This window comes from Candida oxycetoniae, assembly GCF_023343755.2.
Source record: "Candida oxycetoniae strain CBS 10844 chromosome Unknown scaffold1, whole genome shotgun sequence".
NCBI classification, from domain to species: Eukaryota; Fungi; Ascomycota; class Pichiomycetes; order Serinales; family Debaryomycetaceae; genus Lodderomyces; species Lodderomyces oxycetoniae.
Window position 1 is genome coordinate 454,322 of NW_026055370.1, and position 25,881 is coordinate 480,202.

Here is a 25,881-nt window from a genome sequence, read left to right on the forward strand (position 1 = left end):
TTTTTTTTTTTTTTTTTTTTTTTTTTTTTTTTTTTTTTTTTTTTTTTTTTTTTGCAATAATTCAAGTAGATTGATCTAGATATATAAGTGGCAGTTATCGCTGAGTAACTCTCTTGGTTAAAATGTATATTCTGTAGATATCGAGACTTTCTTTAAATAGACCTAAAAAAACAACCAGAAATGACATCATCATCATCATCAAAATATTCATTTCAAAAACCTAAAGTAGAGTTAACTTTTGTTATCGTAGGAGCAGGATTGGGCGGTGTATCAGCAGCTATTGCCTTGACACTTGCAGGTCACAAGGTGAAGTTGTTGGAAGCAGCGCCAGAATTGGGTGAAGTTGGTGCAGGTATACAAATTCCACCACCATCTACCAAGATTTTGGATGTTTTGGGATGCCTAGATGCTGTTGATGCCGTTTCAATCCATCCGGAAAATATTTACATTCATAGGTATAGCACTGGAGAAGTCATTTCCAAACAAAATTTGGTACCCTATGTCAAAGAGAAGTACAACGGAATGTATTTGCATATCCACCGTGCCGACTATCACCAATGTTTAGTTGAGAGAGCTAAAGAATTGGATGTTGAAATTTTTTTGAATTCAAGAGTTGACACAGTTGACTTTGAAAACGGTTCAGTTACCACTAGTCAAGGTGTTACTCACTTTGGAGATGTCATTGTTGGATACGATGGAGTCAAATCTCGAACTAGAGAACAGTTAACTGGTAAAAGCGATGGAGCTTATAATACTGGTGACTTGGCATATCGTGCATTGATTGATGTTGAAGATATGAAAAAAGTACCTGGCTTGGAAAAATATTGGGAAAAGCCAAGTATTCATTTTTGGTGGGGTCCAACTTTACACATTGTTTTGTATTTCTTACAAGGTGGTAAAACGTGCAACATTGTTGGCTTGTGTCCAGATACTTTGCCTAATAACGTCTTGAGACAGGAAGCCAACCATGATGAATTATTGCAAGTTTGTAAAGATTGGGACCAAGATTTACACAAGATTTTCAACTTGATTGATGATGTTGGAAAATGGAGATTGCAGGATTCAAGAGAGTTGAAAACTTGGGTGCATAATCTGGGTAACGCTATTATCTTGGGTGATGCTTCTCATTCAACGTTGCCTTACTTGGCTTCAGGTGCTTCACAAGCTGTGGAAGATGGTGCTGTTTTAGCAGGCTTGTTCTCTAAAATTGAGTCACGTGATCAAATTCACGAAATCTTGAAGATGACGGAACTGTTGAGGAAATGGAGGAGCTCTCAAGTGGTTCAAGGATCAGCAAACTGTAGAAATATTTACCATTTGCATGATGGCGAAGAACAACAGATTAGAGACTCGAAATTATACGACAAGACTCCCAAATTAGGGTGCCCCAATAGATTTGCTGATCCTGTATTTCAAGATTTCCTTTGGGGCTATAATGCATTTGAAGAGGTTGAAAGAGCATGGACTGAGTACAAAAATGGCAAGATGCCTACTTACACTTATCCAAACTTGTATGAAGAGTAATGTTAATGAATGAAATATTTTTGCAGATTTTGAATCTATCTTTTGTATTTTAATGTATTTATATGACTGTATTATGATAACGTTTAGAATATTAATCTTGAAAGTCAAATCTGTTAGTCAAGTTGCCTAAATACATATCTAGATATGTATGCTTCTCCACCACAGATTGACCAAGAGTTCTGGACATAATATGACGAGTTTTCCTGCTACAAGAAACGAAAAGATTTGAACAAATTCTGAATATTTATCACCGTCTTATAAAGAAAAAAAAGGTAAACTTTACTCTACAACTCTTAATTGTTTCCCCCCACTTCTTCTTCTTCTTCTTCTTCTTCTCCTTCTCCTCCTCCCGCAAGCCTCTTGTCAAGTCTACTCCTTGGAGCAGTCTCTTCCAAAAAACCAAACTTTAGCCCAGTCCAAACAAACGAGCACTTGATTCTTTACCGAAAGACACATGTAGATATAAGCAGATCTCCAAAACAAAAATGTAAAATTACCACCACTGGTAATGTTTGACCAGTTTCCCCAAACTAAATCAGCAACGGCTTTTTCACTTCCGATATATGCCAATGCTCCTTGGTAGTTGTATTGGAATTTAGGTAAATTTTTCTCCAACCTAGCCAATTTTCTAGCCAACGTTTCAGGATTCGCGGTGCTGGCTGAAGGATTCTCAATCTTGTACTTTACTGATTCAATCTCATGCATCTTGCTAAACAACGTTGCCAAGTATTGGCCTTCTTGAAATGCAACTTGTGCCGTTGGAGGGTACTTACTAAAGGAACAGTCACCCAATGCATAGATGTTATCGGTTCCATCTACTTTAAGATACTCATCGATTAACAATCCCCTTTTGGCTTTCTTTTGCTCTTCAACTTTAGACATTAAATCACGAGTAAATGATCTTGTTGCATTACCTGTAGCCCATATTAACACCCCATATGGAATCTCCATAGTTGAAGTAGAACCATCAGGGTTTTTGTGATTTGCAATAAGAATTTTATCTTCAACTCTTTTAACCATAGTATTTGTCAACAATTTGATATTAGTATCTTTGAAAACCTGTTTTGTATAGTCAACCAATTTCTTATTGAATGAGTTTAAAACATTGGGCAATGCTTCAATCAAAGTAACTTTCAATTCCTTTTGAATATCAGGAATCCATTTACTTAAATCTTGATCAATATAGTCTTGTATTTCACCAGCAGTTTCAACACCAGTTGGACCGCCTCCGCAAACAACAACCTGTAATAGTCTTTTACGTTCAGGGTCATTCTTGGGCAAAAGATTAGCAGCTTCAATAACGTCCATCAACCTTTTTCTAATAGTCGAAGCATCACTTATTTCCTTTAAGAAAGTAGAGTGTTCGGCAACTCCCGGTAATCCAAATGTTGAAGGTTGTGCACCAACTCCAACAACCAAATAGTCATAGTTCAAAGTAGTTGTAATCTCGTCAACCCCAGTGTACTCTGCAACAGTTGATTTCGAGGATCCCGTATCCTTACCTGAATGACCAGAATTAACAGTGGTACTTTGTTTCAAAGTTAATTCGTTTTTAGCTGGGTCAATCGAGGTAGCTTCAGCTTCCAAATAAATAACCTCCCCGGGACATCTCCTGGTAATACCTCTAACGGGCTCAATGATAGATCTCGTTTCAACCGTACCAGTGGGCAAACTAGGCAATAACGGAGTAAACAAAAAATAATTTCTCGGTGAAACAATAACAACATTGTATAAAGTAGTATCCAAGTTTTTCAATAACGGGATGGAGCCCCAGCCCGAACCCAATATGACCAATGTCTTTTTCTTCTGCCCGTCTGGGAAAAACGGAGTTTGAGGAAGCTGTTTAACGGGGTTATTTTCTTGATAAACCTTGTATGCAATAGCACCACCGCTGATAACCGTACCTAACAAAACAGCGCCAATTGAATATTTAACAATTCTCCCCAAGGGGAAGGACGACTTTAATGGAGGCCCATACCTATTCCCGCTCTGGTTGGGAGTAAACCTGCCCAATGGGTTGCATTTCACTTTTCCCAAAGAATTAAAAAAACCTCTTGAACCGCTTTTAAACATAGCAACTTATCAAAGGTCTCAAGGGTATGTTTTAGGGCCAAAGAGGCAGCAAAAAGGGGCAAAAAGGCAAAAAGAAAATCTCAATGACCCACTAGCAATAAATACCAGCTAATCCCAACTTAACCAAGAGGTCAATATATATCGATATCTATTTATATGAATAGACGAAACCACCAATCCTTATGACTTCTTTTTCTTTTTTTTTTTTCTTTTTCTGCGGAGTTTTTATGACCGAGAGATTAAGCAAATTAAAGAGCTATCCGGCAACTCGGCGTGATGAAACGGGCTTCCAAGTCCAGTTAAGTTCAAGTACGGCTAAGTTCAAGTCCAGCTAAGTTCAAGTCCAGATTTGGGACAAATATGGACTTGGACCTGGGAATCTCACTACCCTCATACTCTACTCTCATACTCTCATACTCTACTCTCATACTCTTATACTCTACTCTCATACTCTCATACTCTACTCTCATACTCTTATACTCTACTCTCATACTCTCATACTCTACTCTCATACTCTCATACTCTACTCTCATACTCTTATTCTCTACTCTTATTCTCTTATTCTCTACTCTTATTCTCTACTCTCATACTCTACTATTTTCTTTAAAGAAATTCATACTAAAATTCACAGATATATTACACACCTCTATGAATTGATATCTCTTTGAACTAATATCTCTGCTACTATAAGGCGATTCTAGTAAACCCCTTGGTTATTTACGGTAGCGCAAATATAGATCAAAGTGGGAAACAAGCCATTTTGTAAGTTTATCGCGCGGGTTTTGGTTTACTATAGATGGTGTTTAGATGGTGCTTGAAATAGAATCTTGCCATAAAGCTTTTTTGTTGTTTTAATGCAGATTATAAAAGAAACACTAGGTAACTTGGTACCAATAGTGCTCATTCTCTACATATGTATTTATATGTAAAGCTATAAGGAACAAGGAGTTCCTAACCCTAATCCCTTTTCTTTTTTTTTTGTTTTTTCCAACTGTTCAGAAGTTATCAAAAGATAACTCTTAGTAGGTTTTCTCTTCTCTTCTCCCTCGTCTCAATTTCTCTTCATCTTATATGAAGCAGTTCCATCCTTAATGAACTTAATAAACCGATCACCATATTCCCTTGCAGGAACAGCAGAAATAGTACTTCTAGAATGACTCAATGACCGCCAACACGTCTCCAACTTCTTCTTCAAACCATAATGAGTAAGACAATCAATTATACCAAGATAGTAAATTTCTTGTCCAGGCGTATCGTCTGCATTCGTAGCCCGAATGCCTCCGTCATGTCCGTAAAATATATATTTCGAACGCCCCGGGTATACTGAATGGGGCAAGTCTTGAATACGATCAATGTCTCTTGGATTCGTATTGATAAGTGCATTTTTATCCGAAGACTTGGGTTCGAAAACAGAAAGCTTTTGGGCAATATCAGCACTATTTCCCCTCTTGACATCGTGTATCCCAAGCAATAAAGAATAATCCATCACATTGGTTTTCTGAAGAAGCTTCACATCACTGGCTAATTGCTCAAGGAATACATTCCTTTTGGTTGGTCCAAACTCAATCTTTTCTTTCAATTCGAGCCAGTTGAGATCTTTCAAAGTGTACTTTGCCAATTCTCCCAGTCGCGTATCCTCGGGAAACACGGTAGTATATCTACCCCAGGTGGACCCTTTCAAATCAAATTTCAAGTGAATGTCACGATGCGGAGGAAACAAGTTGTTCATAACTACAAAATGAACTTTTCTCGTGCCACCTCCTCCAAACATTGGCATCTTGACACGGTGTAAGCCGTAAAATTGCGATAATAAAGTATTTGGGTTTACCTTGACATGATTGTAATAGTCTTTCAACATTCGTAGTAATTGTTTTTGTTCCAGGTGATGTATTGTTTTAATAATAAATCTATAATCCCTTGAATAGTAAAAAAACGAACCTGACTTTCCAGGTGAGCCCAACTCTGACAAGATGTATTTCCCAGTAATCGAAATAAGATAATCTGCTGGATCGATTCCAAAGATTTGTCTCAACTCTCGAAACACCTCAGGACAATAATCTTTAAATTTGAAATCATACTTTGAACTGGGTGTAAGTTCATTCCCGTCATAATTGAAGGTTAATTTCTTAGTCAGCTTGAACTGTACATCGGTTAGTTGCCGCATTACACCTGAACATCGGCTAACAGCAACTCGAATCCCAGTCAACATATTATATGCCATAACAAAATTTTCATGTCCTTCACTAATCTTATTCCCCACCAATACTTTTTCATCCTCAGTAAATCTTCTTCTGATATTGTGTCTCCGAATCACTATTGAATCCCTCATTCTTCGTATATCACTATTAATACTTTTCCGTGGGTCTTGGTGGGTCGTGGAATTGTTGGTGGTGGCAGCGGCACCACCACCACTACCAGGAAATGTACTTCTTACCTTTGGTCTTTCAATATTCAACGAGTTCCTTGATAATTGTATCGAAGAAGCAGTGTTTGTATTGGAGAAACGCTGAGTGATTTTCTCATTATCAGAAACACGTCGTTGTGATGATGTAGTTCTAGCTGGTGAAGTGTGTCGACGCAATGTTTTGGGTTTATCAAGTGTTGTTGTTGTTGTTGTTGTTGTTGTTGTTGTTGTTTTTGCTGCTGCTGCTGCCGCTGCCGCGTCTGCTGTTGCTATGTGCGGTGCCGCCTTGGGTGTATCAGAAGGAAGGGTATTATTACTTTCCACATGAAATGAGGATTGTGTTGGTTCAATTTGCGTGAGATTTTTAATAGTTGATATGTCTGTATTTGAGTGATTGTTATTACGAGACAATGAATGTGATGGGTCGACGTCGATTGAAAGTCTCATTTTCAGCTCTTGCTTAGTTCCAAATTGAAACTGGAACTCAGAGTGTTCTCCCGAGGGAGTTCTTACTTGTCTTGTGTTGATAAGTACTAGCTCATTTGGCGGTGTTCCTTCGAGATTCTCTACTGAAGACGGTACAGTATCATGAGAAATATCAGAAGATTCCGAGCGTGATCCTTTGAAGGACGTTGGTGTAGAGGGTGATTGGCGATTTGCTGTACGTGGATCATCAGGCAATAGTTCCTCGCTGCTTGATACTTTGAGCAAACTATCTCTCTTTTCCTCTTTTAAGTTGATATCATCCTGTTGTCTCAAATTTTGCAAGGTTAGCAACGGTAGCGGTAGTTTTAACGTTTCTGTTGTTGATTCTGTTTGACTTATTTTACTTGAATGGTTTGAAACTTCAATAGAAGCGTCATCCTCGTTGCTGTTGCTGTTATTCAGTTGTATCATGTTCTTTGTGGGTTCACGATGATCATAGTTACAGCTTGAGCTTTGACAACTATTACAGTGATTGGAGTGCGCCGACGTATACGATGTAGTGGTTCTTGATGAAGAAGCAGACGAAACGGAGGAGGAACAAGATGATATCAAAGTATTCCCGGTAACGTTCCTCACCTCTAGTCTATCGCTCATCATTAAGTTAGTCTTGTCATCTAGCTTAGATATACGACTATCTCGCGCCCTATTCTGTGATAACCCTATCATAAGTCTACCTTCACTTTTGAAATGTTAGCAATAAAGCTTTACCATATAGGAACCGACCCAATAAAAGTAACGACCCAATAAAAGTAACAACCGTCTCACGCTGACCCTGTTCACCTGAAAAAAAAAAAAACCCAAAAAGCCTGCCGGATTCTATAACTATTTGATATCTCCTCAATATAATGAATATCAACCAACTACTCCCTTCCCCTAGCGGTATTCTCTGTTCTTTCAACTAACCCAAGAATGTTAATTTATCAATCCTGTTTGATTTTTTTCCCTTTTTGATTTTCTGTTATTCATATAACACTTGGTAGCGGTGTTCATTAGTCGAAGAGGTGAAGGGGGGGACCTTACCTTACCTTACCTTTGATGGAGGAGTTGGCTTTGATTGGAAGGGATTGGCTTTGTTGAGAGGTGTAGGAAGGAGAGGAAGGGGGCTGAGTCGGTTAGAGTATCTTGACCGGGTCTATAAAGTGTGAACTGTAACATGTTTTGAAAGTTGCCGTCCTGGTTTTCTTTTTAGTAGGTATTTGTAATGTAACCAGAGACAATAGAAACACAGAAGTGAAGATAGACAATTATAACGAAGGAATATAACACTATGAGGAAGAAATATAGTCCTATGACGAAATATGTAGTCTCTTGTTACAGTAAATTGGGCTCAAACGTTGATTAGTTTCTGATGATTTCTAACTACAAGGGCATATCAGCTCGTGAAGGGTTTTTCGTTTGGTATAGATGTTCCTATTCAGTTGAATAAATGCAACTATCGTGCAACACTAGCAACACTAGCAACACTATCGAGCAAAGCGAGATAGTGTTGTAGCAAGCTACTGAGTATTGCTCAATTATCATGCTCTGCTCGATTTGTAACAAGCTACTGAGTATTGCTCAATTATCTTGTTTTGCTCGATAGTGTCGGTCGATAGTGTTGTAGCAAGCTACTGAGTGTTGCTCCACTATCTCGCTCTGCTCGATAGTGTCAGTCGATAGTGGAGCACACCGCAAGGCTTGCGAGGCTCAAGTTTGCCTTTTCATTTTTGTTCCATTTGCATTCTATTGTTAAATTGAGAGGTGCTGCTTGAGAGTCGTATTGTTTTAGCGAAAATAAGGTTTGATTGAAAGTGATGATATTCACTTTGCAATCTCGCGTTGATAGGTACAAATTACTGGTGAGTAGTAGAAGTGGTTACATACTGTAACATTGAAGCATAGAGAATTTTACCACCTGTTTGTTTTGCTTGCTACATATTACGCAAAAAGTTGACTAGCTAATTACTCGTAGCTAGGAGTAATTGTGAAAAGGGCCCGACGAACAACACTAACAACACTATCGAGCAGAGCGAGATAGTATTGTAGCAAGCTACTGAGTATTGCTCAATTATCTTGCTCTGCTCCATTTGTAACAAACTACTGAGTGTTGTTCCACTATCGAGCAAAGCGAGATAGTGGATTGGCGATAAACTGGCATTCAACCTATTGATATTATCTAGCGCTGAATCAACACTCGTTTTACTCGATAGTGGAGCAATACTCAGTAGCTTGTCATAATACTCAGTAGCTTGTCATAATACTCAGTAGCTTGTCACAACACTCAGTAGCTTGTCACAACACTCACACTCAGTAGCTTGTCACAACACTCACACTGAGTAGCTTGTCACAACACTATCTCGCTCTGCTCGATAGTATTGCTAGTGTTGTTACTAACATCTACATTCAAACCCTGCACTCATGTAAGTTGACAATTGCATTTTTATCGATACATTGTCTAACAATAGCACAAATCCCATTATTCAACACCAGTGCTTGAAATTGTGCATTATGTGCATGACTTCTAGATCCAAAGGATAAGTATGGATAGATACTGTCTGCATTAGAGTAAACTTGATACTGCTACTCCCCCCCTCCCATTAGAAAGTACAACACTTTGTAGCTTGTTACAATATTGACTAGCTTTGATAGACTATCTCGCTCTGCTCGATAGTCTATAGTCTATAGTCTATAAAGTAGTTGATAGACTATCTCGCTCTGCTCGATAGTCTACTTGTTACCACAAGTTGTGATACACAAGGTATCTTACTTGCTCCCCCAAGAGGTCTCTAGAGTAAATAAAAACACTATTAAATTCTAGATTGAGATGGAGATCAAATATATTTCGGTTCGAGTTCTCGGTTCGAGTTCCGAGAATAGCGAAAAAATTGTGAAAAATTCCAAAGATTATTGAAGATTATTAAAAGACTATTGAAGATTAGTAACAAAAGTCGCTTGAAACTAGGTAGGTTTGTTTCCACCACGGCGTTTATGGTAGAAAGCGATAAGTTAAAAACTTTAGATCTTCAAAAACCCCCAATAGCTAACTTGCATTTTGTGTTCTTTTTCCCTTTGTCCCCCTTTGCACCAAAATAGATTGATCTCATCGCTTCCAAAATGGCAATACTAGATAGATTCTTCGCCAATGGTGAAACCTCAAACAAACCATCAATAACTCAACAAATAGAAGGAAAGGGGTTTGAAATTAGTACTTGCTCAGAAACATGCGATAACTGTACAGCAACATTTCCCAAATCTATTAAATATGAAGAATCAGAACCATTGTGGCATTCAACAAAACCATATGGTTTGCATTTGAACATAGCCACTGGTAAAACGGATTGGCCGCATGATGCTACTGGGACTGTGGGCACCTTATCCAACGCAATAGCTAACTGGGCCTCACAACATGCAAATATGACCAAATTAGGTAATATCAAAGTATCATGTTGTTCTCTTGGTGGTGATTTACTCTTCACCGATGATGAGTATGCTAAAGAGCAAAAGGGTGATATTTTAATTTTACCCCATTTCTTATGGCTTCGAGGTGTTTCCATACTGCAAGTTGATGAAGTCTTCACTACATTGCTCGATTTGCTTGTACGGGAACCTAAACCTGCAACGATTGAAGAATTACAAACGGCGATTCCACAACTAAGTATAGATGAAAACAGAGCATATGTGTTTTTTTGCTCTCACAGAACAAGAGATAAGAGATGCGGAATTACTGCACCAATCATGAAGAAGGAACTTGATCTAGTTCTTCGAGAAAAGGAATTATATCGAGATTATGGCGATAAAACACCCGGTGGTGTTCAAGCAGCGTTTGTTAACCATGTTGGCGGACATAAATTTGTCGCTAATGTTATAATTTACTTAAAACCCAATGGAAAGAATATTTGGTTGGGGTTGTGTAAGCCGAACAATGTCAGACAGATTGTTGATGAATGTATCTTGGCTGGTGGAAAGGTGTGGCCTGATAAAGTTCGATTGGTGCAGAAATTCAACCCTGTTGAGTGGTAAAGGTGAGGTGAAGTTGAAAGGGGGAGGGGAGAGAGAATATAGATAGAAGGTCATCATTAGAAAACTAATTTATATAAATTGTAGAAAAGATTAAATTGTTTTGTTTTATTCGTTACCTCTATCTATGTCTATTACTGTCGTCTATGCAAATACAACTTTAACAGTTTTAGTATATTTTGTCTTTTGGTAAGGGAATCAATAGTTACTCCATCCAACTGATTAGCATCATTCTTCAAGATTTGTTCGATTCGGGTTTTTTCTAAATCAATGTACAGCTGATCAATAATCAAACTCTCTAAAATGGATTTGTAAAAAACAATACTTTCATTATCTTCAAGCATTTCTAGTTCCTGTAACAACTCGATTGGATTCATTTCCTTTTTAAATTTGTCACTAATATCATTGATTACCCCAGCACCAGATTTCAAACCACCCAGTAAATCACGAGCTGATCCGGTAAACAAATTGATCGCATCAACTAATTTTTCAAGACTCTTTTTACTACCGTTATAAACCACTGGATTTTCAAGATCTTTGTTTTTAAAGAAAATCAAAGTAGGATATGATTGAACGTTGTACCTTTGTGGTACAATATCCCCATTTTCAAAATCATCCACTACAAATTGTCCGAATAAAATCTTATTATTTTCCCTTGCAAAGGCTGTAGTAGCTAATGACTTAAATAATCCTTTGAAATCCTCACAAAATGAACACCAAGTAGCACCAATAGAAACAATAGCAAATGGTTTACTTTGAATTTGCTCATCAAACAGTTCCGGTGTCAATCTAACGACATCTTGCACAATTTCCTTTTTACTCTTTGCTTCTTCTTCTTCCTCTCCCTCTTCATTCTTTTGTTGCTCTAATCTGATTCCACTCAACTGTTGGATAAAATTACTAAAAGCGGTAACATCCCTAGCCCCATTGAACTCTACTTTCTCGCCCAGATCATTATTGAAAAACAATAAAGTAGGATATCCAACTTCAACATATTTTTTACTCATCTTCTTGCCATCTTTATCACCATTGATTTTGACTATTTGAACCTCGGGATGATCGGCAAACAACTCCGATAGTTGGTCAATCATAGGGTGGACCTTCTTACAATGACGACACCAGTCTGCATAGAAATCAACAAATGTAAATTTCCCTGGTTGGGTGATGATTTGGTTGAAATTCTCATCATTTGCAAGAATGACTTTCGATTGAGTGTATATTGCTTGTACTATGGCTAAAATGTGTAGAAAAAAGAATACTGCGAGCCGCATGCTTCAATAGTAGCTGGATTCTCAATAGCTGGCTGGCCGAATGGTCCCTAGGAGGCAGAGCTGGCTGGGTTGTTACTCTTTATATCTCCAACTTTCTTTTGAGTCGTTGGTTAAATCACCAGAAAATGAAGTGTCACGTGATTCAACTGAAAAATTTAGCGGCTACCATGTGTTGTTATATTTGCACCCATTTTCTACTAAGCAAATAACTTAGCGGCACTCTCGGGCGGTACTAGCGGGCGATAGACACTATCGGGCAGAGCGAGATAGTGAGCAGCGCTTAGCAGCTTGTTACAACACTACACCCCTAGCCAGTGGAGCATTTAGTAGCTTGTTACAATACTACGGCCCTAGTGAGCAGCACTTGGTAGCTTTACCCACTAGAGTATTAGAGGTTGGATATATTTGTCTAAACAATCTTTGGTTGTACTTGGAGTGACACAATCTCGCTTTGCTCGCTGGTGGAGCACTTTGTAGTTTGTTACAACACTATCGAGTAGAGCGAGACAGTGTTGATAGTGTTGAATAGTGAACAATTTTTCTATTTTATGTATTTTTTTGCACCCATTTCTAGTAAAAAATTATTAAAAGGTAATCTCTCCATTCTATATATATCAAAAAAAGACACATTTTCAATCATTGTATGAGATAATCTTGTCTAAAACAATCTTTGGTTGTACTCGGAGACAGCGACACTAGCGAGCGACACTAGCGAGCGAAGCGAGATAGTGGGGCAACACTAATTGGTGTCGCTGGCAGCTAATTGGTGTTGCTGGCTCTGCTCGATAGTATCGCTGGCAGCTAATTGGTGTTGCTGACTCTGCTCGATAGTATCGCTGGCAGCTAATTAGTGTTGCTCCACTATCTCGCTTCGCTCGCTAGTGTCGCTCTGCTCGATAGTGCCCCCCCCCCCCCCCCCCCCCCCCCCCGAGCCTTTAAAAGTCATCAAATAATATACAAGGAAATTCACGGAAAAGAAGCAAAAAAAAAAGAGATAAAAATTCAATATACAATCATTAGGATTTGTCTATAAGTTACACACGAGGAGAGCGGTTGAGATAGTTCAAATGTCAACTGAATATGAGGACCAAAAGTGGATTATACCACTGGTGGGGAAAAACCTTCCAATCAAACGCTGTAGAAAAAATGAAAAAAAAAAAATGAAAAAAATAAAGGGTAAACGTTGGCAAGATCATAGTTGTTGTAGTAGACACCTTTATCACCGTTTTTTCCTCACTTGTCACTTTCCGTTCTTTGTTGAGCTTTCTTTACTTTGTCTCTTCTATCGCATTTTCCACCGGTTCGGGGGTTTCATCCTCTTTGTTATATTGATAAACACAGAACCGGTATCCTTGAGCTAACTGAGCCAACTCATTGACAAAATGACACCCAAACAACAAGTAGTTCTTAGGTCTGACAGCTAAAGCGTAACGCATAAACACGCACGAGTAAAGAATCAATGATCCTGTCATTGGTCCTGAAATCCGGTCAGGATCCTTTTTCAAGTCCATCATTGCCGCAACTGGTATACCGAAATTACTCACAGGCCCCCAGAAATGCGTGGTGCACATATATCTTAGGACTTTCCTAAAGGTAGACTGTGCAGATGACATTGTATAGGATAAAAAAAAAGATTGATATGTGGGGTCAGGTCACCGGTGTGGACAACTTGCAATAAGAATGCGTCTGTATGCTTTGATTCTAAGAAAGATTTTAACCAGCCAAAAGTTACGTTATCAGCTTTCAAAACAACTCAAGTAGGCGGGTATTGAATAAGAATAGATAGGTGTAATATAACTATAGAATAAAAGTTATCCGAAAATTCGTTGAAAAGTCATTTGGTGAAATTTCAATTTTTTTTTTTCGCGGGTAGAAACAAAAGCGTTGAAGTTGGAAAGGGATGGGGAAAGAGATTACATATACTTTGAAAAGAACAGGAATTTGACGGTTCGAGTCACGTGGGACAATAGAGAGGGGCGTAACTGTTATTTGACAGCTCAAACATGTAGAAAGCTGAGCTTGAGCCGAGGTGGATAATCAACTCTTCCTATTCGACGCCATACTGAAAAAAAAAGAGGGGGAAAGGCGCGAAGGGTTTTATAGCGGCAAGAAAAATAACTCCGAGCTATTGAAAAGCCCTCTAGCGAGCATAGCGAGCTAGAGTGAAAAGAAAGTCGCTTTAGCGATTTTCTTTTCATCTGCTGATACTGCTTACCCTCTAGCGAGCATAGCGTGCTAGAGGTAAGGAGAAAAATGGCGCTCACCTCTAGCTCGTTATGCTCGTTAGAGAGGAAGAGGAAGAATGGCTCTAGCGACTTTCTTTTCATCTGTTAATACTGCTTACCCTCTAGCTCGCTATGCTCGCTGGAGAGGAAGAGGAAGAATGGCGCTTACCTCTAGAGAGCATAGCGTGCTAGAGAGAAAGGAGAAGAATAGCGCTTACCTCTAGAGAGCATAGCGTGCTAGAGGTAAGGAGAAAAATGGCGCTCACCTCTAACTCGTTATGCTCGTTAGAGAGGAAGAGGAAGAATGGCTCTAGCGACTTTCTTTTCATCTGTTAATACTGCTTACCCTCTAGCTCGCTATGCTCGCTGGAGAGAAAGGAGAAGAATAGCGCTTACCTCTAGAGAGCATAGCGTGCTAGAGAGAAAGGAGAAGAATAGCGCTCACCTCTAGCTCGTTATGCTCGTTAGAGAGGAAGAGGAAGAATGGCTCTAGCGACTTTCTTTTCATCTGTTAATACTGCTTACCCTCTAGCTCGCTATGCTCGCTGGAGAGGAAGAGGAAGAATGGCGCTTACCTCTAGAGAGCATAGCGTGCTAGAGAGAAAGGAGAAGAATAGCGCTTACCTCTAGAGAGCATAGCGTGCTAGAGGTAAGGAGAAAAATGGCGCTCACCTCTAACTCGTTATGCTCGTTAGAGAGGAAGAGGAAGAATGGCTCTAGCGACTTTAACACAATAAAATAAATATATTTCAATTGTGTACCTATATGATTGTCAACACCAAACCACACGGATTTGATTGAATTTAATTCCTCTACCTTTGCTGTTGCTGTTGCTGTTGCTGCTGTTGCTGCTGTTGCTGATTATTACTGATGTTACTAGAAAAATTACCACTATTATTCTGATATTCATTAAGATTGTACCCAGTTTGTTGAGGAAACAAATATCCACTACTCATGAAACTCGACGATTGAGCCAATTGTGGTTGCTGTTGCAGTTGAAACAGAAGCAATGACGGCAAGGACTGCTGTTGCTGACGTTGTTGTTGTTGCTGTTGTTGTTGCTGTTGCTGTTGCTGTTGCTGTTGCTGTTGCTCACGAGACCTCTGTCCTTGTTGTATTGAATTTACTACTGAAGGTGTTAGAATAGGTGGTGGCAAAACTCCTCTGCCCTTACGAGCATTATCAAGCACAACATTAGAACCAATATTCGAGATCCTTGATTTAGAAGGACTTACCTGTCTCATTGCATTTATATCATTCCAATTTGAATAATTTGCTTTCAAGCCAAACATATCAGGTGCTGGTTGTGATTGCATTGACGCATGGCTAGAAACTACTGGTACACCAAGGACTGAGTTTGATTGGTCGTTGCGGGAAGTGTCATTACCACTATCGCTATTACCACCACCACCACCACCATCACCACCTCCTCCTCCTCCACCTCCATTGCTGTCATCACCTTCCCCATCTTTTTCAACGCCTCCTTCCTCTTCACTATCTCTACCACTAGACGTGCTACAAGCATCATTTTTCATCAGCAGTGATTGTGGATTAAATTTAAACCCAGCAATATACTTTTGTTGTTGTTGCTGCTTATTAAGATCATCAGGTGGCGGAGATCCCATGTAGTATGGTAAATTATCAGAAACTGTCAACCAAAATGGATCATTTAAATGAAATCCATTGAGATATTCAAACTGTGATGGATCTCCAAATGGGTTTGTATTGAGCAAATACGATAAATTACCCCTTGCTGTTGTAATTGGAAGGTTAGATTGAGAAAAATTATCTGGTGATGAATAATTATTAGATTTGGAAGATGAAGAGGATTTACTATCATCAACAGCTGTTGATGATTTCTGTTTCCTCAACTCGTCTAGAACCAAGTCATCTTCTTGTTTTTCATAAATTAGTTTAATGAGATTCAATACGCGATTGATCAAGTACACCATATTGGACGACCACATTCTAGATGTTGTAATGTATTTGGTTGATAATCTCTGTTCAAACTTTAATAAGGAATTTAAATTAGTCTCAATCAAGGATAAAAATTCATTATTGAGTGGTGAGTTCGAGTCATTGGCAACAAAATCCTTTGACTTGTAATGAAGTAAAGTAAAAACAACAATTACACCTTGGCATAAAAATGAATTGACAAATGGGAAATACGTCTTGAACAATTTACCAAATTTAACAGGACCAAAATTTAAAACTTCTTGATTACCACCATTATCTGTGCTCTTTGAATCCTCTTCACCTAAAATAACGCCACTATTATTTGTACCACCTCCACTTGTGCAACCAACATCTCTCAAGTTAACACTAATATATTGTTTCAAAAATGTCTCAATGAAGTTGTTTAATAATGTCAAAAATTTGGAAACTGAATCAATTTGATTTCGAATAATCTGATCATATCCATCAACATTTTCAAATTTGCTAATAAATGGTTCGTGCAATTTGGCATTGTTGATGTATAGCACAATTATATCTGACAACAACTCCAAGCTAGATATTTTGGATGCTTGCCCCGTATAATCGTCATGAGTTAGAGTGTCTCCTTCACTACTATAAGCGGGTGATTTTTTGTCTTCCTCTTCATTGCCAGATGTCGTCATCGTCGTCGTCTTGGTGACTTCCTCGTTGTAAGCAGCTTGGAGAAGATCAATTTCACTATTAAACTTCTTAGACATATCGAGTAGATCAGATATTTCGAAATCGAGCATGAAATTCTCAATCAACATCAAATTGGACAATTTTAACAACTCGGAAACTCCAATCTTCAATAAGATATATACGTGTTTATTCAAAATCACACTGCCCAATCCGCTAGTCGAGCCTTCCATTCCAACTTGTATTGAGATTGGATTTGGTCTACCAAATATTGAACAAACAACAGAAACATAAAATTTCAAGGCAAACCATAGCCTATAACGGCTGATATCCAGAGTCGTATCGGGCATTTTATCGTCTTCTTCTGACCCGGAAAAGATTTCCTTTTTATCGCTCACATCTGAATCCTCAGCAGTGGCACTTATCAAATTGGTAAGTTGTTGTTTCTGTGAATTGACATTTTGCAACTTATGATTGCCCATGATATGCAATCCAATAGAAAATGAAATTGAACAAGCATGAAACATCATTGCCCAGCACTGCTCATACTTTTGTTCCAAAAAATACCATTCAATGCATAAGATATAAGATTGTATCGTCATCAATGACTCATTGATCAATCCCCTTCTTAATTTCTCAAAATTCTTGTGCAAAATATTCCTAGTCAAAAATTTTCTATACTTTGTGCAAGTACTAATAGAACCAGCAGGTAACAAATTCAATTCAACAAAATCCTTGGGACTCAATCTCTGAATAGATAGGCTTAATATCATATAAACTAGTAATAAATCATCATCGTTATCCCAATCTCTATCACTTATCAGTTCATAGTTTTTCAAGAATTCAAATACTTGACGACCAGAAATAAATGATCTGTAATACGGATTTCGCTCAAAAAATCTCTGGACTAAAATGATGACAACTTCGAAATTCAACTTGAAAACATCTTGATACGTTTCTGAGTCGGCACTTACATCGGGATCATCATATTTCAATAGATATGAAAGCAATATGGGTATTCTTTTCTTCTTGCTTCGTCTTTCAGCCATACTATTGGACTTTACAGACTCCTGTGTTTGATATGTATCGATATCCTTTTCCCAATCATTGGTACTACTCTCACCATGAGATAACGACTTAGAGCTATTACGCTGTTTCAACTTGTGCATTTTCCTTTGCTGGGGTGTATTCTTGGATTCTCTTGAAAGAGACTGTGCTTCGGATGGTACAGGTTGTTCACCAACTTCATCGCTACTACTTCCGCCTGATGAAGCGTTGAAAAACTCCTTGCCTCGATGACTAGATAGGGGTTCCGATACGTTTATGGAGTACATTCCTTTGTTGGCACTAGCTGAATCATTAGGAAAGCTAGCTTTCGAATGACCAAAAAAACCAACCTTTTCCTTCTTGTAAGGCAAATCATCCGATGACGAATCTGATTGTCTATCTCGCTTATTAGCAATACTGCTACTGCTAGGATTACCATTGTTCGATGCTGTTACTTTTGAATCAGGACTATCGTTATCAGATATTGAAAATTTATTCAAAAGCTCTTCCAATCTTTTGTTCAATTCCTTATTCTGACTTAACAATTGCGAATTAGCAGCTCTCATCATGTCAAAATCTTCCTTTAATGTAACGTACTCATTTTGATCGTTGCTGGTATTTCTACTAACAAGTGAAGGAGTGGGGTGTAACAGTAGCATTGCCAGACCCAGACCCAGACCCAGACCCAGACCCAAACTCAGACCCAGACCCAGACTCAAGCTAAGTCCTGCTGTATTTAGTGTTGACTTTGTACTATTTTTTGATAAAAAAGTGTTATTTGTACTTGAATCCAGTTTAGATTCAGAAGATGATTCTGTACTATCTCCCAACATTTTAATCCTATTCTCCAAATCAGATGTTCCACTTGTTGAAATTGAATTTCTCTCTGTATGAACTGTTGTTACTGAATTCGAAGTTGAGCTGGCGCTGGACTCATTATTAGTATGGACACTCTCGGAATTATTATCTTGATTTGTTGGATGAGAAGGTAATCGCAAATTGCCACGCATGTGGCTTTGATTTATAGTATACAGTTGAAGCGTCTGTTGAAGTTGTTGACTGCGGAGCTGTTGTACGTGTAGTTCCTTTTGTTGTTGTTGTAGTTGATTCAGACTATGCTGAAGTTGCTGTTGTTCAAACTGATGCATTGGCAGAGGCATCGGCATTGGTAAATACAGCTGTTGCTGTAGTTGCTGTTGATGTGAAAAATACTGTCGTGGTAGTAATTCCGGTACCGGCTGGTTTGCTAAGTGCAAGCAATGTTGATGATGTTGCTGTTGCTGATGCTGATGCTGATGCTGATGCTGATGCTGATGCTGATGCTGTTGCTGTTGCTCATGTTGCTGTTGTTGCACAAGTTGTGAGAGTTGTGGTAGCTGCTGCTGCTGCTGCTGTGGAAGTTGAAGTAGCGTTTGCTGTTGTTGTTGCTGTTGTTGCTGTTGCTGCTGTTGTTGTTGCTGTTGTTGCTGTTGCTGCTGTTGTTGCTGCTGTTGTTGCTGCTGTTGTTGTTGTTGTTGCACCTCTTCTTCTTCCTCCTGCAGCAGCAGCAGCCGCTGCTGCTGCTGTAGCAAATATTCCCTTTCTTGATATATGCTTGGCTCCTTTTCAATATTTGTCTCATTTAGGTCAGCATCTGCAAATTTGATATTCCTAAAAGTTGCAGGAAACTCACATTCTACTTGTCTCTTGACACACTGATCACAAGGCTTCTTCTTATTGCATTTGATTTTTCTTCTCCTACAAGAGATACACGATATTGGTAGTGTATCAGATATTGGTAGGGTATCAGACATTGTTAGAAAATGTGCAAAATGCGTATTTCAGTTGGGGGGGGGGGGGGGGGGGAGTGAAAACTATCCCTTTCTTCTTGGCCGGTGTAAGTTTATAGTGAAAGTATTTCACTTTCTAAAACAAGTTAGTATAGTTCCAAAGGTATCCACAACAAATTGCTAAAGCTCTGAACCTTCTAAATCTCTGAACCTTTTAAAGCCCTGAACCTTTTAAATCTCTGAACCTTCTAGATCTCCAATACTCTTAACTATTTGGAAATGTTCAAAAAAATTTGAACTCTAGGGGGGGGGGGGGGGGGGTGTATTGCAAAAACCTGCAAGATCCTGTAAGATCCTGCAAGATCAGTCGATTTTGTCAGAACGACACAGTTCACGGAGTCTCAACTTGGCTTTCTTTGATAAATGAGCAAATGTAGCCGTTTCTTTAGGTTAACATTTGTACGTCTGGGCAAAAACACATAGGCATAAGCCCAAATAGACTGAAAAAACAAAAAAAAAACACAGTGCTATTAATCACGTTTTTTCAAGAAATGACCAATTCTTATCACTGATCCTTTTCACTGAAAAACTGACGTGGATATCATCATCTTTATTCAGCTTTTTTGAAACAATGTCTCAAAATAACGGAAAAATAAACGGAAAAATAAACGGAAAAAACTTTAGCCGAGGGGATAGGCGAAGCGAAAAAGTGAACATACGGGGGCTTGATAGGTGAACCACACATTACTGGCTTTGCTAATAAATCTGATCTGGCCGATATCAACAATCAACCCCGTGTTGTTTGTCTTCAAATGGGGTTTCTGGAAACACCTTATTTGTGCTACTAATCCACTATTGCCCTTCTTTAACAACCTGACAACCTAACAACCTTTGAAACAAACAAACAAAGGCGGCCTCATCTAAGGGCTCATCATCTCAAAAAAGTCGTGTAACTTGGTCTCTGATTTTCATGTCAGATCACGAGGTCGTGTATACATGGTCAATTGGTAAAAAGCAGTATGTGTATGTGTGTTCCCAGTATGTGTCTTTGGGCGTGTCGTGTCCCCAGTATGTGTCTTTGGGCGTGTCGTGTCCCCAGTATGTGTCTTTGGGCGTGGCGCATGTACCTCATGATGTTTGCTATCTTAAAAAAAAAAAAAATAAAAAAGTTCGTTCGGGGTAGTGCGCCTTCTACCCCGTTAGGTAAAGGTTGGCGGGACGAAAAACAGTAACAACTTATATAGTGTGATGAACGGTAGCGCATATCTTTTTACCAAAGTGAAAGCTGTGTATGACAGCTAGTGATGCTCCACTATCTCGCTCTGCCCAATAGTGTCGAGCAAAAATTGCGTACAAAGAAGGTCAATGGAGCTTGTTCAGCATGTTGGTTTGAAGAGAAAACCAAAAAAAAACAAAAAAAAACACATACCTTTGCAAAATGACAATTTGTACTGCTATAGTTGATTTTCTGAGTAAAAATGAAAAAAATTGTGAAAAATCTGAAAAAGAAGACTTTGTTCATGTTGGGAGAATCCCTGCTTCTATTTATTTGATCCAACCATGGCGGATGAGCCGTTAAATTGTTATTATAGGAGTGAGACAAAATCTTGCCTTTCATGTATGTTTTACATTTACACCCCCTGTCTCTGTTTCTCTGCTTTCCCCCCCCCGTAATTGGAAGAACATAATGTCTTAGTCATAATGTCTCAGACTTAAAATAGCTTATTGTGTAAGAAACAGCTCTTGCAACTGATAAAGGCGTTTAAAATGTAAGACAATTCACTTGGAGTAAACATTCAGTGGCAAATGACACGGGTTTGTCGACTATTGACTGCAATTGAGGTAAAAGAAAGCTTGCTGACTATCAACTGCAATTGAGGTAAAAGAAAAAGAAAATTTTTTTTTTCAAGTTTACCATTGAAAAGCCGCTGAATGCACCAGTTGCATATTTTGTTCATGCAAAGACAAAGTGTCACCTAAGACAATGATTTTCGGGAATTCAAAACTTCTCAAGGAGGAAAAAGGTGAGGGGAAAGAGAGAGAGGGAGTTTGTGCTTATCCATGGAAACTATCAGCGGATATAGACGATCCATGTACCAAACGATCACCAGTACTTTTTTTTTTTTCATGTTATCAAACCCATGTATTGTTTCGCGTAAAATTGTAGAACCAAATTTAGACAAATTTGCTCGGCCCTTGCTTCTACTCTTCGCTCTTCTTGCTTTGCTCTTTGCTTTTACTTTAGCTTATTGTGACAATAAGATTTAATGCAGGTTAAAAAGTAGTTCGATCATAATGTGCATGCACTTCCCCAATGCTTCTTTATCGATTTTGCGTACTATCGAGCAGAGTACGATTAAATATTAATAATATATAATCAATATAGTTTACACACTGACTAGCTGCCCACTATCGAGCGGAGCGAGATAGTGGAGCACAATTAAATACCAACAGGTTGTAGCTTGTTACAACACTATCGAGTAGAGCGAGACTAGCTGCCACCGTGTGTACAATGAATATCTGAATTTGCGCTAGCTTCTAATAGTGTAGCTTCAATATCTTAGCTTCTAATATCGTAGCTTCTAATAGTGTAGCTTCAATATCGAAGCTTCTATTTATTTTCTACCGATACCTTGCATCCACAGGCTACATTTTCGCATTTAAGAAATAGAGTACATCAACTGAAATCTTATAAATATCTCCGATACTTTGTAAAAAAAGATCTGATTAGAGGGAAATAGATATGGTATCAAAACCCTGTGAGATTGCACAATACACCAAGTCGACTGCATACTTTGCACTGTAAATGAAATAAACAACTTTGAAAAAGAAAAGAAAAAGAATGTATCGTGTTTTGTACCAGATATTCTCATAAAAATAAAGTGAAACCAATCGGTTCTTACAATAACAAGTAATCACAAATACATTTGATCACTTTGATTGTGAAACTTTGGAAGCATTTCATATACACTACACTACCACTATACACAATAAACTCTATACAATAAACTCTATACAATAAACTCTATACAATAAACTCTACACCCTATATATTGCCTACTCTTATTACTTATGCCAACCTTTAGACTCGGTTCTTACTGGGTCATAAATGAAATCCAATAGATGCTTCAAGAGATGGTATAATCAACAACTGCTTTTTAATCTTACTAATAACAATGATATATACTAATACGTTACTTGTTATGTACTAGAGATTACATAAATTCAATTGCAATTTTTGCTCTACCATATGTATCACTGCTACCATACATCATCAAAAATCTTTCCATCTGCTACCATTTCCCAATAGAGAAACTTACTCCTGATTAACCCCGACCAAAATTCCGAATCTCCAAAAGGAGACTTTTTCATTCCAGTAAAAATGTCGTGTACACTTTTTGAACAGTTTACACGCTCATCTCATGACTGGGAAAATATTTCCCAATTTGGAAATCCACCAAAATGTATCAGCGTTTTGTTCATCTTTGACCTTCAACCTTCAAACTTGAAAGGGAAGAGGGCTATATACAAGGAAAAGTGATTATTGGTGATGCCGCGTTTAGAGGACTCTGAGATTAAAAAGTATTGGGAGATTTTTCAAGGATTGAAACCGTCTGATAACAAAATCAGTGGTGATAAAGTTGCTCCAGTATTGAAAAATTCAAGATTATCACAAGAACAACTATCTCAAATATGGACCTTGAGTGATATTGATGGCGATGGGAGTTTGGACTTTGAGGAGTTTTGTATAACAATGAGATTGATCTTTGATTTGGTCAATGGCTCAATTGCTCAAGTGCCGCTGCAATTACCCTCGTGGTTGATTCCGTCGAGCAAGGCAGCATTGATTCAAGCTAACCAAGCGGTTAACCTGGGTAGAAACATAGGAATGGAATTTGACGATGACGATGATGGTTTAACCGACGATTTCGACTGGTATATATCTCCACTGAACAAAGCAACATATGAAACCATATACCAATCGAAAAACGATAACTTTGGTAGGATCAAATTTGATTCATTAAACTCCTTGTATGCAACTTTAAATAATGTCCCCGCTAGTGAAATCTCCTCGGCCTGGAACTTGGTCAATCCTAAAAGCTTTGAAACCATAGACAAGGATCAAACTATTGTATTCTTACATATTTTAAACCAAAGAGAAAATGGTAAGAGAATACCTCGCGGTGTGCCTGCTACATTGCGAGCTACTTTTAGTAAAGAAGTACCTAATTACAACTTGGACGCACAAGCAAAGCCCAAGCAAACCACACAGACACAAGCTTCAAAAAGGTCATTTGCTGAAGAATACTTGAATAAATTGGGACATTCAAGTAACAGCAATAGTGCAAACGAAAAAGGTACTGATTTCTCAGCAACGCAAGGAACAGATTGGGAGGAGGTTAGGTTAAGGCGAGAATTGGCCGATTTGGAAAACTTGCTAGAAAAAGTTCAAAGCAAAGCCAAAGATGATAAAAAAATGGATGATGAAGAAAGAATGGTAAAGTATGAATTCGAGCAGTTGTTAAAGTATAAGGAAGAGCAATACCAGAGACAGGTAAAAGGTCTGGAAGATGCAAACTTGTCTCAAGTGGAAAATGATATCAAGGATCTTGAAAGCCAAGCAAAGTCATTGCAGGAGTATTTGGAAACGCGTAATCAAGAACTTTCAAGGATAAATCAGGAGATCGCTTCGTTGCAAAGTTGATGTGGCAAAGTTACCTTATTATAAAGTTGATTTCGTTTTTACTATAAAGTTGATGAATATGTATGGAAATGACGGTTAATCAATTAAATAGTCTGTGTACAATACATTTTTCAGAGAAACATGACATTACCAAACTCGTGTGTCTACACCTCCTACTTACTTCTCCTGTACCATAGTGTTACTAGTCAATGGTGCTCTACTATCTCGCTCTGCTCGATGGTGTTATTTTTTTTTTTTTTTATCTCTATTTCTTTTCCTCCTTGTTTTCTGGTTCTGGCTCTGGCTTAGGTAACTTAAAGTTTTCAGGAGTGAAATCCTTACCTTCACCAACAGGTTCCCAAACAGACGACCCCACAGTGAAATTTCTCCAAGCTTGGGTCAACTCCAATGGCTCATAAACAATCCTCTTCTTTTCTTCATCGTATCTAACTTCGGTATACCCAGTAGTAGGGAAATCTTTCCTCAATGGGTGTCCTTCAAATCCATAATCAGTCATAATTCTTCTTAAATCGGGATGATTAGTGAAAAATACCCCAAACAAGTCATAAGTCTCCCTTTCGTACCAATTAGCTCCATTGTAAATTGGAGTCACCGATGGTACGGGACTCGTCTCACTAGCATATGTCTTGACTCTTATTCTCGAATTGTGTCTCACAGACAACAAATTATAAACCACGTCAAATCTGTTTGTTCTTGAAGGATAGTCTGCAGCAGTAACATCCATACAAGACTTGAACTGTGCTGAAGTATGGTTCTTCAAAAACAACATAACAGGTCTAAGTGCATTGGGTGCGACATACAAGGTCAATTCGTCTTTCCAAACTGAAAATTGCTGGATATATTTAGGTAAACATGCCATTATATAAGTGCCGAATTTGTGCAACTCTTCAATCTGTACTTTATATTTCTCAGCTGGGTTTCTTACTGGCGAATAAATCCATGGCTCTTCATTTCTTGGTAGTTTATTCAAATCAACAAGATCTTCCTCGTGTGCACTTAGACGACAAAAGCTAGAGGACGAGAATCCTCTAATGTAACAGCTGCTACTCTTCAATAGACTCGGTGACGTTATCAAACGTCTTTGTATCGATCTTTTCAACGTTGGTATCATATTATTACCAAAAAAAAAAACCAAACCACAAAAGCAAAAATAAAAATTTTGAATTAGCCTTGCCCTATCAAGAAGAAAAATACCTCAATTTCAACCTTCTCTCTTTCTCTATCTTTCACACTCTGTTACTTCACCTCAAAACTAGTTAATGAAACTTTTTCATTAACTTTACTTAACCTTATAAAAAGAATGTAATAGTAATTGAAATTCAAATGAACGCAATTGGTGCAAAAAAAAAAAAAAAAAAAAAGAACGAGAAAGGTAGTGTACATTCACCAAATAATGAAAGTTTCAGCAAAAGAGAGATGTCAACGCCAGTTCGAATCTGGTCTAGGTCAAGTGACAATATCAACTATCTTGATGGAATCGTTTGCTTTGAACCTTTCAATTGGTATTAATCAGATGCTCTTTGGTCGTAGATGAAAAAAAATAGTAAATCTCTTTGTAAAGCGTGTCATCTTTATGCAAGGACAATGCTAATCTTCTCTGTATTGTTAAAATTGACAAATGTACTATCGAAAGATAGTACGAACAAGTTGGTTTTTCGAACGATACTATCGAGACTATCGAGCGAAGTGAGATACTAAAGCAACACAAGAGCTGTATCATATCGCTCTGCTCGATAGTAAAGCAACACAAGAGCTGTATTATATGCTC

The 25,881-nt window shown here is 38.3% G+C and overlaps 8 protein-coding genes across 8 annotated transcripts; 3 read left to right on the forward strand and 5 right to left on the reverse strand. All coding sequences in view use genetic code 12, as the record gives it.

Moving 5' to 3' along the window:
- Window positions 1–180: 180 nt before the first annotated feature.
- Window positions 181–1,524, forward strand: KGF56_001658 (uncharacterized protein; the record flags this gene model as incomplete). The annotated part of the gene is made up of 1 exon (XM_049322804.1): window positions 181–1,524. The coding sequence occupies one exon, from the start codon at window positions 181–183 to the stop codon at window positions 1,522–1,524; it is 1,344 nt and encodes a 447-aa protein (XP_049181385.1).
- A 369-nt stretch (window positions 1,525–1,893) lies between these two features.
- Window positions 1,894–3,597, reverse strand: KGF56_001659 (NDE1; the record flags this gene model as incomplete). Its single annotated transcript, XM_049322805.1, has 1 exon — window positions 1,894–3,597. One exon carries the CDS (start codon window positions 3,595–3,597, stop codon window positions 1,894–1,896), a length of 1,704 nt encoding a protein of 567 aa, XP_049181386.1.
- A 1,051-nt stretch (window positions 3,598–4,648) lies between these two features.
- MSS4 (1-phosphatidylinositol-4-phosphate 5-kinase) lies at window positions 4,649–7,153 on the reverse strand (the record flags this gene model as incomplete). The annotated part of the gene is made up of 1 exon (XM_049322807.1): window positions 4,649–7,153. The coding sequence occupies one exon, from the start codon at window positions 7,151–7,153 to the stop codon at window positions 4,649–4,651; it is 2,505 nt and encodes an 834-aa protein (XP_049181387.1).
- A 2,427-nt stretch (window positions 7,154–9,580) lies between these two features.
- Window positions 9,581–10,486, forward strand: KGF56_001661 (uncharacterized protein; the record flags this gene model as incomplete). Its single annotated transcript, XM_049322808.1, has 1 exon — window positions 9,581–10,486. One exon carries the CDS (start codon window positions 9,581–9,583, stop codon window positions 10,484–10,486), a length of 906 nt encoding a protein of 301 aa, XP_049181388.1.
- A 131-nt stretch (window positions 10,487–10,617) lies between these two features.
- On the reverse strand, window positions 10,618–13,367 carry KGF56_001662 (uncharacterized protein; the record flags this gene model as incomplete). The annotated part of the gene is made up of 2 exons (XM_049322809.1): window positions 10,618–11,717; window positions 13,094–13,367. 2 exons carry the CDS (start codon window positions 13,365–13,367, stop codon window positions 10,618–10,620), a joined length of 1,374 nt encoding a protein of 457 aa, XP_049181389.1.
- A 1,424-nt stretch (window positions 13,368–14,791) lies between these two features.
- KGF56_001663 (Zn(II)2Cys6 transcription factor) lies at window positions 14,792–19,432 on the reverse strand (the record flags this gene model as incomplete). Its single annotated transcript, XM_049322810.1, has 1 exon — window positions 14,792–19,432. The coding sequence occupies one exon, from the start codon at window positions 19,430–19,432 to the stop codon at window positions 14,792–14,794; it is 4,641 nt and encodes a 1,546-aa protein (XP_049181390.1).
- A 3,526-nt stretch (window positions 19,433–22,958) lies between these two features.
- END3 (End3p) lies at window positions 22,959–24,113 on the forward strand (the record flags this gene model as incomplete). Its single annotated transcript, XM_049322811.1, has 1 exon — window positions 22,959–24,113. One exon carries the CDS (start codon window positions 22,959–22,961, stop codon window positions 24,111–24,113), a length of 1,155 nt encoding a protein of 384 aa, XP_049181391.1.
- Window positions 24,114–24,357: 244 nt separating this feature from the next.
- On the reverse strand, window positions 24,358–25,224 carry ALI1 (Ali1p; the record flags this gene model as incomplete). Its single annotated transcript, XM_049322812.1, has 1 exon — window positions 24,358–25,224. One exon carries the CDS (start codon window positions 25,222–25,224, stop codon window positions 24,358–24,360), a length of 867 nt encoding a protein of 288 aa, XP_049181392.1.
- Window positions 25,225–25,881: the final 657 nt, after the last annotated feature.